We start from the raw sequence: 13864 nt of genomic DNA, 5'->3' as shown, positions 1-13864 counted from the left end.
TGTCACAGTGAGGCTGTGTCCAATGTCCACATTGCATTTAATTGTCTTTAGCTTAGGGGCGGGCCCTGCTGTCAAGTCCATTTCTTGTGATCTGTATCGGCATAACAGCATTCAGTACAGAGGAATGGTGACAGCTGACACAGAGGAGCTCTAGAGACAGAGACAGCCATGAAGGAAATGTAAGTTTTCTGAATTGCTTTGCTAGAAAGGAGATTTGATTTTTTTCAAGGTTTTAATGAGTTTAGTTTTTCCTCTATGAATTGGTTTAAAATAGTCAAAAGCTTATTAGTGCTTTGGTTGATACTGTAAAAGTTCCGTGGCATGTTACATGGTTAAATAGAGAAAGAACTAAGCTTATAGTTGTCTTTTGAAGTTAAAAATGACAAAGAAGAAAGTACTTAAAATGCTCACAAATGAGGATTTTAGCATTCAGTAAGTGATGTGCTGAGATGTTTTTTATGAGGTTAAGTAATTCCTGGTGATGTATGTCTGGGTTAAATCCCAAGGACAGTTTGCATTAAGTCTTATCAGACAACCTCCTAACACCGTGCAGTCAGGTGAAAGCATTTGCTGAGCCAATTAAAAGGAGAAAAGAGAGAGAAAGAAACAAGATATAAAAAAAAAACATAATGAGCAAGAACGGATCCAGTTATGTAAGGCGGTTTTAGAATTGAAAGCAGTTCAAGTTGACTTGTTATGCATAACAGGGAGAGAGAAAACCTGGAAAATGATGGGGGGTGTGCACACAAAGGGATGAATGGGTTGCTGTTCAAGCATTGATTAAGTGAGGAGACACACAGTTCCCAGCAGGAATGTCAGTGGTGTCAGGGAGTCTTTTTCTTCATGTTATGGGAAGAAATGCCCAATCCTTAGAGGTGAATGTTATTCTTACTGATGTAATGATTATTATTCTGCTCTAACTTGGAACTAAGTAATTATTGTAATTGCCAACGAGAGCAAAACCCATGCATGGCTCTTCTTTTCAACTTGTTCTTTTATCTGAGCTTCAGTGAACAGGTAAGTTTGAATTCATTTTCATGAAAAGCAAACAATAACACAACACAGCAAACCTTTCCCACCCATAAAACCCATATATACACAAACACAGTGTTTTATTACAGCTTTTTTATTGCCCACTTCTGTTCATTATCGTATGTCAGCTGGAGGCTTAACTCACATTTATTCTTGACGTGTCTTACGTAGTTTTTCCTGCCCGGTTAGAGGGCTGTTCTTCTCCTTAGCTCATGCACAGGAATCATACACCTCAGTAAGTGGTTTACATTTTAAAAACTGCACTTAAGCCGTTGTTTAAGCATCAGAGAATGCTAAAAGATAAATGTTCCCTCAGAATCAGGCCAGGTCTTAAAAGCATGTATTGTTAAATGACGTTCCCTTCCTTTTCCTTCAGTGTGACAATGTGCCCCCCTCTGAGCAGAAAAGAACACGCTGTGACACAGAGTAAAGCTGGAAAACACAGAGCTACATATTTAAAAAACACTGCTGTGAATATTTGGAAGAAGTACAGTGGCTACATTCCCTGTTTGATTGTCTCAGTATACTGTAAAATTACACAAAATGTGTCTGTGTATTTTATCACTAACTTCCATTACTAAAGTCTTTGATGTGTGTTTGATACATTTGTTTTATTCTATGTTTCAGTAAAAATCAGCTTCAAACATTTCTCTCGTCTGACATCCATGAATCGTTCTTTCAGATTAGCATGATTAGCAACCTGGTACAATATGTCATGTCATCACACAGCACACGTAACCCAATTATGAGGCAGCATTATCACACTAATGCACCTATGTCTTATTTCTCTCACCTCTCTCTCTCTCTTTGCCTCTGCCTCTCTCCATCTTACATGTCCTTTTCTTTGTTGCCATCCACAGCATGGCACAAAAAGAGAAGCTCCAATGCCTGAAGGACTTTCACAAGGACACCCTGAAACCTTCACCAGGGAAGAGTCCAGGCACACGGCCTGAGGATGAGGCTGAAGGCAAGGTTCCTCAGAGGGAGAAGTGGGCCAGTAAGCTCGACTTCGTCTTGTCCGTGGCTGGAGGCTTTGTGGGATTAGGAAATGTCTGGCGGTTTCCCTATCTTTGTTATAAAAATGGTGGAGGTAGGCACAAGATACACATGCCAGAGCCAAAACATTGGTGGCTATAGCAAGACGATTACACTTAAGTTAATTCCTGTATCCATCTCCCAGGTGCTTTTCTCATCCCTTACTTCATCTTCCTGTTTGGGGGTGGCCTGCCTGTGTTCTTCCTTGAGGTTGCACTAGGCCAGTACACCTCTGAGGGAGGGATCACCTGCTGGGCCAAGCTCTGTCCCATCTTCACTGGTCAGTCCAAACACATAAACACTGCACACATTAATAGACGCAGTCAGAGAAATAGAAGGTCTGCACCACAGCACAAATCCTCCCACGGATCATTTAATATTTCACACTGAGGAAAAGTCTCACTTGTCACAAGAGCAACCCTGATGTTCGTCCTGTTTCAGTCCATATTCAGCACAAAGACATTATGTTGTGTTGACCTGTGTAAATGGACCAACTTTACTTCATTGGCCTGCTCTCTGTTGTTTAAAGACAGCAAAGTGTAATATGGAGGATCATGGACAATAAATGATTTTAATATACTGCAAAGGGAGGTTCAAGTGCAGTAGAATTCATACATGCATACATGTACACACATTTACATTAAGATAAGTATGCAAATACAAACATTATGCTTGAAGGTGCTTCCAAAACAGGAACCACTCTGGATTGCAGAGCTGCCTTGTTTTAGCTCAAAGGATCTAGAAAATATGCCCTTTGTGACAGTTGTGTCACAGTGCAGTTCTTTCACTGGTCTCTTGACCTGAACTCACCAGGAGCTAATGATTCTCATAAGCACCACAGGGCCTCTAATGACAGCTGTACACAAGTGTTGGGGAACCACACCCTCTGCAGCTGCTGAGACACCATTACTCATGTTCACACGAGAGATGTCACATGAAAAGAGCGGAAACTGTGTGGCATCGGATCTCTTGCAGCTGCCAGTAGTCTTGGCTATTCAAAAAATGCTCAGGATGCCGTCTGTCCACCTGCCACAGTGTCTGACAGGGGCTGCAAAACTGGCCAATCACAGATCTTCACATTGTTCCTCATGATTTCAGATTTTTATCAGTGAAAGCATGAATGTATTCAATGCTCACTGCCACAAACATGACCACGCACACACCTATCATAGCATTTAGCTGTCTATCAGTTTACGTTTGGTATGCGGGAATGACGAGGTGGCATGACAGAAATGAAGAGTTTAAAAATACTCTGCAGCAGTGTAAGAGTACCAGGGATTTCTATGTCCAGGTTCAGGGCAAAGTCGTCTATAAATAGCAATAAAAGCACTAAGGCCATTATAACAGTAGATAGCAGAGTAAAACTGCAGTAGTTTACATCAAGGCTGAAAATCAATGTTTTAGTGGCTTCTGCATCACTTCAGCAAGTGCAGAAGATAAACTACACAATGTCAGAAAGTCAAAGCTTTAGAACAATTAGTTTTACAACAGTGGATCACACAACTCCTCTGATGTGAAAAAGTGTTCCTCACAGTGATGAATTATCACCCGAGTGCAGTGTCTTTTAGCTCACTATCTTGGTTTTCTGGTCACAGCGTTATTGTTACTGCAGTTTAAAATGAAACTATCACACCAGCAAAAGCTTATCTGTAGAATGTGACATTTTAAACGAACAAAAACCAAAATGCTATCTTGGGTGAAAATCTTGAACTGTTGTTGAAATGTGCCCTCTCTCTTCCTTCTCTTCAGGTATTGGCTACGCTTCTATTGTGATTGTATCTCTTCTAAACATCTACTACATTGTGATCTTGGCCTGGGGACTGTACTACCTGTTTCAGTGCTTTCAGCCAGGGCTTCCCTGGGCAAAATGCAAGCAGCCCTGGAACACAGAGCACTGTGTGGAGGACACTGTCCGCAAGAATAAGACCCTTTGGCTGGCAGCTAACATTACCAACTTTACCTCCCCTGTCACTGAGTTCTGGGAGTGAGTCACTGACAGCATGCTCACACACATATGTTTCATGTGATTATACTAAAATAACTCTCTTTATCTTGTTTACGTAAAGACACTGTTTACTTAAGTTCACTGCCAATTTACTAGAAACCTCATTTGTGCGGCATCTTTTGTCCCTGTAAGTCAAATGTAACATAAAGTTTGAATTTAGTTGTCAAACTAAACTGAAATACCACATTAAAATCCAAGTGTTTTTCATGCTAATGCCCTTTATATATTTAAACCTGACAATTAATCACATCAGCATTAGAATTGTTTATGCAGCACCAGACACTTAAAGGCTCCAGCTTCAAAGCTTTTCCAGGACTGGTCACAGTTTTAGTGTATTCAGACTCTGGACAAGCCAGAGCCACAGAGCAGCCTGGAAAAGTTATATGCCTGTTTGATTTAATTGTCCTTTTAATTGGTCTTTCATAGTCAGGGTCTTGTTTCTCAAATGATTTACTTCCTTGGGTTTATTTAAAAATGTGCAAGATAAGTTTCGCACCCCAAAAACTGCCATTAACATCTTTCATGCTTCTCCAGACGCAACGTCCTGAGCATCTCCTCTGGGATTGAAGACGCAGGGCCCTTGAAGTGGGATCTGGCCCTGTGTCTCCTAATAATGTGGGTTATCTGTTTCTTCTGCATCTGGAAGGGAGTCAAGTCCACTGGGAAAGTGAGTGCCCTAACAAGCTTGTAACCAAACCCTATCACTCAGAGAAAACCCACATGCTTTGAAAAGGGGTTAATTTAGTTGGTTTGAGGCACAAGCCTCTGTGCTATCCTGGAAGTTACATCTAGACCAGACTCTCTGTCGACTGTAAACATATGACTGTTGCCCTTTTTACTCCTCTCTCTGTCTGTTAGTGAGACTGAAACTGGGCTTGAGCAAACAGAACGAAGTCTGTGTGGAAAATCATTAACTCTTTAATATGCCATTTGTGTTTATTTTTAATATTTAACACAGGGTTCATTGTTGTAAAGAGGGTGCTTTAAATGATCACCTTTAACATTTGATCAGATCGCAGTTCAGAAAGTAAGAAGTCTTCATGCAGTGTAGAAATGGCTTCATGATATATCGTACACAGCATGCATCAGGGTTTACACACCCAGGCATAAGAAGAACTATTTCTCCTGCCCTTCACTTACAAAAGAGAAGCTAGAAAGGAAATAGTGTTTAATATATCTCAAGGTTGGTGAATCATAAGTTAATATTTCCTCTGTTTTTTGTTGTCCTGTCTAGGTGGTGTACATAACAGCAACTTTCCCATTTGTGATGCTGATTGTGCTGTTGGTGCGTGGAGTGACCCTGCCTGGTGCAGCTGAAGGAATCAAATTTTACCTTTACCCTGACCTGACTCGCCTAAGGGATCCAGAGGTAGGACTGAATGCATTAGTTTGGTAAATCTGTTTACTTGTAGGGATTAAACAAATGACACATAATGTGTTACATTAACAGTTTGAAATCATCAAATCTGGAAAACACTGTAAAAATCATCAACTGCTTCTGTGTCCTTAGGTATGGATTGATGCGGGAACCCAGATTTTCTTCTCTTATGCCATTTGTCTGGGAGCCATGACGTCACTGGGGAGCTACAACAATTACAAATACAACTGTTACAGGTGAGCCGTGTTTGCCTCGGGGGGGGGGGGGGGGTACCTGAAGTAGTGACAGCAACTCGTGTCAGAGACGGTTGCGTGAAAAGAAAATGGGAACTTCGGTTCCACCTGTGTTCATTAACAACCTCCATGACATATGTGTGACATAGGGACTGTTTGCTGCTGGGAGGCCTCAACAGCGGTACCAGTTTTGTGTCTGGCTTCGCAATATTTTCCGTCCTGGGCTTCATGGCACAAGAGCAAGGGGTGGACATTGCCGATGTAGCAGAGTCAGGTACGAGGGTCCAAGGTGGTGACAGCAGTGATGGTGGGCGCTGCTGTCAAAGAAAAAAAAAGAAAAAAACCCCGACAATTTGTATCGGCAATTGCACACTCCTTGAAAAAAAAAAAAAACTCATAGAAACACAGTTGTTAATCTAGTGTGAAGGTTGTGCCACCTTTTCTGAGGTCAGTTTGTATCGCCTCGGCCAAATGCTGTGTGTTTCAGCTACATCACACATTGATGTGTGGTTTAAACATTTCTGTATTGGACCATCATCATTATTACAGGTGTTCAATGGCACCTGGTGTCCTAATGTCCCACATTCAACCTGCTCATGTCATTTAGCAGCTTTACAGCTTTTTGACCTGGGAACATTGCAAAGAAGATTGGCATCCTTCTGTATAACTGTGTGCACTGGCACACTGAGGTGGTATTCCTGCACTGCACTGCGAGGCGCACACCACTGTTTCTGCCTTCCTTTTATACTCCATGTTCATTTTGAAGCATATCTTCTTTCAGCTGGCTCACTCTGTTCAGTCAAATCTAAACTCTTGCTGTCCTTAAGACTGCAACTTGAACATAATCATGTGAAACCAAACCTCAATTGTATGACAGTAATTTTGTGAAGCATGTCAGTGTTTATATACATGAAAACTTAATTGAAGCATATTTTTCAGAGAGAAATGACCTGCCTTTACCACAGCTTGGTAAGCTGAGGGACTGTTTTATGTTTGCAACTTTAGTTTATGACTTTATGTCACATACTTACTGAATTAGCTTTGCAACAATCCCTATCTGCCTTGTTTACATTAGATTTGATTTTACTTCCACAGTTAGTACAAGAATATGACGTCTACTATCATAACAGACAATGCAAACATTAGCAAAAGTGGGTTAGTGTAGGTAAAACAGTATACAAAATAAAGCAGCTATACTACTGTATGTGCAGTATGGACAGTACAGTAGTATGTGAACTACAATGGTCTGGTTATGCTATCCAAAATATAAACATGTATCATTGTGTATTGTCATTTTCAGTGTACAGGAGACAAAATGCACAGTTGAAAGTGACTGTCAATATTTGTCCTGTAAGAAAACACAAACATGAAAAAAATACTCTAAGGGGATATTTCCTTCATTCCAGTCATTCAACAACTATGACCAAAGAACGTAAACACAGTCCACGTTAATTTATCACATCTTTCACTGGCCAAATGGGATCATATTTCCTGTAGATTACTGGGAGTGTCAGACCCCACTCTGCCTCTCTAGCTCGAACTCAACATTATTTTTCCGATCCCATCACAGTATGCTTTCCAAGCTGAAATCAGATACAAGTGTTAATTCTGTCCTCTGCCCCTTCTCCCCATCCCAATCTGTTCTCCTTCAAGGTCCCGGCTTGGCCTTCATTGCCTATCCTAAAGCTGTGTCTATGATGCCACTGCCAACCCTGTGGGCCATCCTTTTCTTTATCATGCTGCTGCTTCTGGGCCTTGACAGCCAGGTCAGTGTTTTCACAATGACTCTGTTGTTGAGCTATTTAAAGGGAGTTGTTGGGCATAGTGCCCATTATTTTCACAAGGACACCTCCCAGATTAGTTAGCTCCTGACAGCCCAAACATTTAGCGTTGCTCTGATCCAGATCTAACATCTCTAAGGTATCAGATCACTGACAGACAAGTAAATCTGTTGCTGTTCCCACAAAGGTATTTCACTATTATACTGAACAGGACTGTGAGGATTATAGCCCTTTTGATGCCCTATAACATGAAGTAAAGTTTGTAGACGTTGATGGACGTTTGCCAAAAATTTAGGTAGTAAAAGTCATTATATAGTAGCTTGCAGGCAAGCTATTTGCTAGCTTTGATATGAGGCAGAGCTTTGATCAAGACATGATAATATGAGTAGACAGAACACAAGAGTGCACACAAGGGATTGTACAGTTATATCACATTTCCTGCCTCCAAGTGTAATTCTACTCTTGTGCTAACTCTTGGCTCAACCAACCACAAGATCAGGCAGATGCTCTAAATTTGAGCCCATGTAAATACCCATGCAGGCTACTGAGACATACTGTCAGTATATGTTTGTGTGGAACTTTTGACCAGAAATCCCACGCAGATTTATAGTCCTGAATGCAACGTATTGTCATGGCTCATACAGAACATACATGCCACTATTATATAAGAGCTTTTTGTTTGGTTTTCTGTGCAACAAAGGAGCATATTCTTGGTGCATGAAACACTGCACTATGATAAATAGGAACAATTTCATAATTTTGTTTTGACCTTATGTAGCTTATGATGCAACAGAGAGGCTTAGGGGATCCAGAGACAAGACAGAGAAATGGAGACACATTTTCACTGTTTTGTTTCTGTTGTGTTCTAGTAGCAACAAACCAGCGTTGGAGAAAAGAGCCTTGTTTAAATTCTCATTACTGTCCAACAAAGACAGCTCTCATTCTCTAATCACTGGTTTATAGAAGCGAAACAAGAGCTGGATGCACACAAAGAGACATCGATTTTTTTCCCTCTGAGAACTTAATAGTTGCTTTTGTCCCCCACAGTTTGTTGAAGTGGAAGGACAGATCACCTCCATTGTGGATCTGTATCCTTCCCTCCTCAGGAAGGGCTATCGGCGAGAGATCTTTATAGCTGTCATGTGTTTCATAAGCTATCTCCTGGGACTCGCCATGGTGACGAAAGTAAGTTCACCAACAGCCTCTTCATTCTTACTGCACTCATCCTGTTTAGAAAAAGAAAAGACACGCGGTATATTTGGATCAACAGCAGAGATAACACCACAGACTTTCCACTCGCTAGTTGGCTGCTGTATTTTTACAACCAAATATGGCTTCGTACCACATTCACAAATCACATCCTGAATGTTGGACTGGAACAATTTGGAATGCTGTTTTCCAGTTAACAGTTAACCAAGCTTCAGTGACCCTGTAGCACCTGCTGAACTCTGTCTTGGTAGATTGCCAGTATTCTTGCGTAGGCTACTGCTTTCACCACCATCTGCCCACTCAACATCCCCTTTCTTTCCACACATAACACTTAATTAATGCAGCTTTCTGTCTTTTCTTTTTCCAGGGCGGCATGTATGTATTTCAACTCTTTGACTACTATGCAGCCAGTGGTGTGTGCCTTTTGTGGGTTGCATTCTTTGAATGCATTGCTGTAGCCTGGGTTTATGGTAAGTGAAAACAGCTCTCTGTGATAGGTGCAGTGTGTGTTAAAAAAAGCACAAATAATCTCTGCAGTGTTAACAAAGGTGTCCTTGTGGTCTACCCACATCAGCAGTAAATACATTTTAGTGCATGCAGGGGCATGGTGATGTTGAGGTGGAATGGACATGATACTGGTCTCTTGGCCAGTTGTAACTGGCTATTCCCTGTGCCTCCCATCCTATCAGTGTCAATGAAGAAGAGCCTTCAGACAAATGAGAAAATCTCCAGTTGAAATGAAACCAACACCACATCTAGAAAACACTAGACTAAACTAGTTTATTTAACATGTAACTGTGAGAAGCCATCTAATTTTTTTATACTTCCAATAAATTATGCATCTCTCATAATATGTATAATGTTGGTTATGTATTGTAACCTAAGATTCTGTGAATTGGACGCAGCCCTATGAGCTATCGTTAATTCCTCATTCAAGGGACTGAAGAGGTGGGCCCCCCTTCATCCAAATCAAATGACTGCATCCCCTCCACACTATATATACATATATATATATGTGTATGGTTCAAACATGTTTGATATTTACAATCAAGGCTTTGACCTGATCAGGAGCAGTAAAACAATCGTGTTGACACCCAACGGAGCAGGGATCATCAGCCGGACCCTGGGCACCACTGAGACAGAACCAATGTTTGTACTAGAGACACAAAAAGGCCCTTCTGTTCAAACAGTGGCTGGTGATTGCCTGTGATAACGGCATTGCACCTGAATCACTCAGAATAATAGCACCATCAGTTTACAGTAATGTTTTTGTTTGTGAAAAAGCAGTCTTGTCCCAAACCAGTGTTGGGGGCTGCAATTTATGGAAGACCCTGAAAACATATTTTCTTTTTCAGCTCAATCATTTACTCAGTTGTACTTTTAATTTTAACAAGGAATGATTTTTATTAAGTTCTCCACATATTTAATTTGCAAAAATATTAATGTACAGTATCTAAAGCTCTCAAATCAATTAAGAGGAATAAAAAAAAATTGTAGTGATATAGAAGTATAAAGTGGTATAAAAAGAAATGAAGTATGACCACTGCATAAGGGGAACACCCTATAGAAGCTTCCATTTTAGAGATGATCTGACTGACTATTACAACGTGGCCATTGTCTAAATTTGGCCCATTGCAAATTTGCAAAGATATTATAGATTTAAAATTCATTTTACAATAATAACTAATAAATCATATAGAGACTGACAACTTATACAATAACTTTGATTAAACAGATACAAAGGTATTTAAGTTACTTATGTTGTTTTTTTATTCTTTTTGTGTTGAACAGGAGTTGATAATTTCTATGATGGCATTGAGGACATGATTGGCTACAGACCAAACCCATGGATGAAATGGAGCTGGATGATTATCACTCCTGTCCTCTGCATGGTGAGAGACCACAGTGTCACTTGAGTTTGTGGGGGGATTTGAAGATTTTGTTAGTGACAACTGACAAAGCTTGATAGCTGGACTTTTAGGGTCTTAGAGTGTGGAATGACTTACGCTATAAGCAGTATGTGTTTGTTCCCCAGGGCTGCTTTGTTTTTTCCCTGGTGAAGTACAAACCCTTGACCTACAATAAGGTGTATGAGTATCCCGACTGGGCCATAGGCCTGGGCTGGTGTTTGGCCCTGTCCTCCATGATCTGCATCCCCATGGTGATGGTCATCAAGATCTTACAGTCTGAGGGGCCCTTGATTGAGGTGAGCACACACAATTGAGGTGAGCACTATAGTTTGATATTCTGGGAGCACAATGGTGACAAAATCTTTGGACCAGCAGTCTTAAAGCTCACCAAAGATCATGCCATAATTTTTTCCATGGTCTGTACAAAAAGCAAAGTATAAAAGTAGTAGTAGTAGTAGTAGTATAGTAAAGCAGGTAAGCAATGAGGACACAACACAACTGTCTTTGGAATTTTTTCTTATGCAACTCAATGTTCATTTTTCTACTGTGATTTAAACATTGCAAAAATGTAAAATATAAGTTGTATGACAAGTTCATGGTAGTTTATGTTATCTAATATTATCTAATTCATTTTGAAATATGTGCACTGTGTATTTTCAAACAATAACTCATAAACAACATTATTAAATGCACAATAAATGTGTTTTATCAGAAAACACTGTAACAGCTCCCACAGCCAGTGGTGGTTACACAACTATAACATGCTAGCTGATTAGCCCATTATCACCAGTGGTAACTTATCCCTGTGGGTCGTCTTGAACCATTGAGAATCTTCCTTTGTTGTGATGTTGATCTTGTCATCTAATTCTTGGCAAGAAAGCAAATTAGCAGAATCCCCATTGAATAAACAATAACTTTTACATTTCATAAGTTTCACTTTGGGCCCTAAACTGCCCCATCTGTCACCTCCTTCCTGCAGAGGATCAAAGCAGTGGCAGCCCCTGCGAAGTCAGGCGTGAGCTCTCGCCCAAAAGAGTACAACGTGAAGGGCAGCGAGCTAATGCAGCCCCTGGACCCAAATGGGAACAATGGCTTAATCAAGCCCACCCACACCATTGTAGAAACAATGATGTGAGCGCTCTCTGTGAGAGGATTAAGAATGATGTGCTTTCTGTGTTATTCTCATATTTGCTAACTTAGATTGTCTTAGGTCGACATTGTTCAGTATATTCACATTAGAGATATTCTGGTTTAATTACTTTGAAGAGAGGCATATATTATTGTGATTGTCTTCTGTATTAATATTATTGATATTACAATTGTTGCTATAGTTGGCACTCACTTTCAGCAATACTTTGAGATAGCCCATGCTTAATGTTTACTATCTATCTGTTGATTATGGAGAGATGGTGAAATAGAAAAAAATATGAAGTTCTGTAAACTTAAGTCATTAACCACACAAAAAGCAGAAAACACCTAAACAGCCTCATGTGAATGTGGCAGTGTTGTTGCCCAAGTTCTTATCTCTTGTCGTCGTTTATTGTGCAGTGAAAATGAATGTAGGCCTATCTCCACTTGTGGTAAAGAGCAGCGTATGGAGTTAATCTTGCTTGACATCCTTTAAATTACAAGTTGAACAAGGCCAAATACTTTGAGAAATGCATTCGATACATCCCTTTCTCAAAAGTAACTGAGACAAAATGTTTTTAGATGTTTTTTGGCTGGTCCCGTCAGGGGTCGCCACAGCGGCTCATTCGATCTGCATGATTGATTGACGTGTTAAGCCAAATGCCCTTCCTGACTCAACCCTCCTCATTTACTCAGACTTGGGACCGACACTAAGACTGTACTGGCTTGTGGAACCTTAGTGGCTAATGGCCCCTGGTCTTCCAAGGTGGTCTCCCATTCAAGTACTAACCAGGCCCAGCTCTAACTGAGGCAAAATAATAAGAGATAAAAAAAATATGAGGAAGAAGCAAGGAGAAACAGGAAGTGACATTTTTAGAGTATTTGTACATTGCCTGTGTGACTACTATGGTCAGTCCCAGTGCATTTATTTAAACTTCTCTTTGCACTTTATATTTCATTTCACCTTTATTAGTACTATTTTTTTGTATTTGTTGTACTTGTATTGCAAGTACATCTTCAACACATTTCAGGAGGACATATTTTTAGCTTCTGACTTTTTGATATTGTAAACACAGTATCTAGTCTAGTCTCCTTGCTAAGACAGCACCAAAATAGAGTAGAAACCACACATCAGGTTCTGGTTCATAAGCATCAGTAGGATCTATGAGCTTTTTGTAAGCATCCTAACAGGTCTCCTCATTGTGCTTATTATAGCAGCAGAAATATCACTGGACTCTGGTTTCTAATGTTTGTTTTAAACATATTTGTAGAGGATGAACTGTTTATAAATCACATTTGCCTTTTTGTAATAATTTTATACTGTACATCATGTGAACACAATGACTATTTTACAGAAAACTAACATTTTTGTTTTCTAAATATTGATTACATTATGAGCCTGAATTGCTATTTCTCATTGTGCAAAATTCATTGAAGCAATGAAATTTTCTGCTTGTATAAATTACATAATCAAATTTAAATTATATGTCATGACAATATGTCATTATAATGTTCAATAATGACAGAACATGCACAGTTAAATTTAAAATTTAAATGAGTTGTTTCTCATGTACAACCATTATGCTGCTTTGTCCACACAGATCTTGCGCTACTAGGAAATTCAAGTGTACCAAAGTATTTTTCTCATAGTTTTCCCCTTTGAGGCACATGTTGGATCATTTCTATAAAGATTACAAATAAAAATCTTTTTCTTTGGACCCATTTTGTGTTAACAATTCTTTTCTTCTCTACATTTATACATGTACCTGCAAAACGGAAAGAATCGGATGCAAGTCAGTACAAGTGTTCTGTTACAAAGTCAACTTCAAAGAAGCCTGTAATCTTTTAGATTTTGTTCACAGTCTCATGGAGATGTTAATTTGTTTTATGCTCAATGAGTTGAGCATAGTGATGATGTCGCACTGAACTGCATTATATATGCTGTAGATACATTTCTGCCCACCACCTACATCATGTGCATCATCTGCACTGAGTTCCCCTACCCTCTCCTCCTCTCCTCCCTCCTCACATGTATATTCCACCATTGAATGTCACTAACCTTGTGCTCTCTCTCTCCCCTAGTTTGTGCTCTCTCCCTCTCTCTCTCTCTCTCTGTACCTTCTGCAGGTGTCCCTGGTCCTGGAGCTGTATAT

At 40.0% G+C, this 13864-nt stretch overlaps 1 protein-coding gene across 1 annotated transcript; it reads left to right on the top strand.

Moving 5' to 3' along the window:
* On the top strand, positions 1-13429 carry LOC113145409 (sodium- and chloride-dependent taurine transporter-like). Its single transcript, XM_026332116.1, has 14 exons — positions 1-179; positions 1893-2122; positions 2213-2347; positions 3817-4051; positions 4607-4739; positions 5307-5441; positions 5583-5686; positions 5833-5957; positions 7337-7449; positions 8512-8649; positions 9041-9143; positions 10465-10565; positions 10709-10879; positions 11563-13429. Exons 1-14 carry the CDS (start codon positions 169-171, stop codon positions 11716-11718), a joined length of 1890 nt encoding a protein of 629 aa, XP_026187901.1. The 5' UTR covers positions 1-168; the 3' UTR covers positions 11719-13429.
* The last annotated feature ends 435 nt before the right edge of the window (positions 13430-13864 follow it).

This window comes from Mastacembelus armatus, chromosome 7, assembly GCF_900324485.2.
Source record: "Mastacembelus armatus chromosome 7, fMasArm1.2, whole genome shotgun sequence".
Taxonomy (NCBI): domain Eukaryota; kingdom Metazoa; phylum Chordata; class Actinopteri; order Synbranchiformes; family Mastacembelidae; genus Mastacembelus; species Mastacembelus armatus.
Note: the sequence above shows the minus strand (reverse complement) of the source record. Positions and strands in the feature narration are given on the sequence as shown.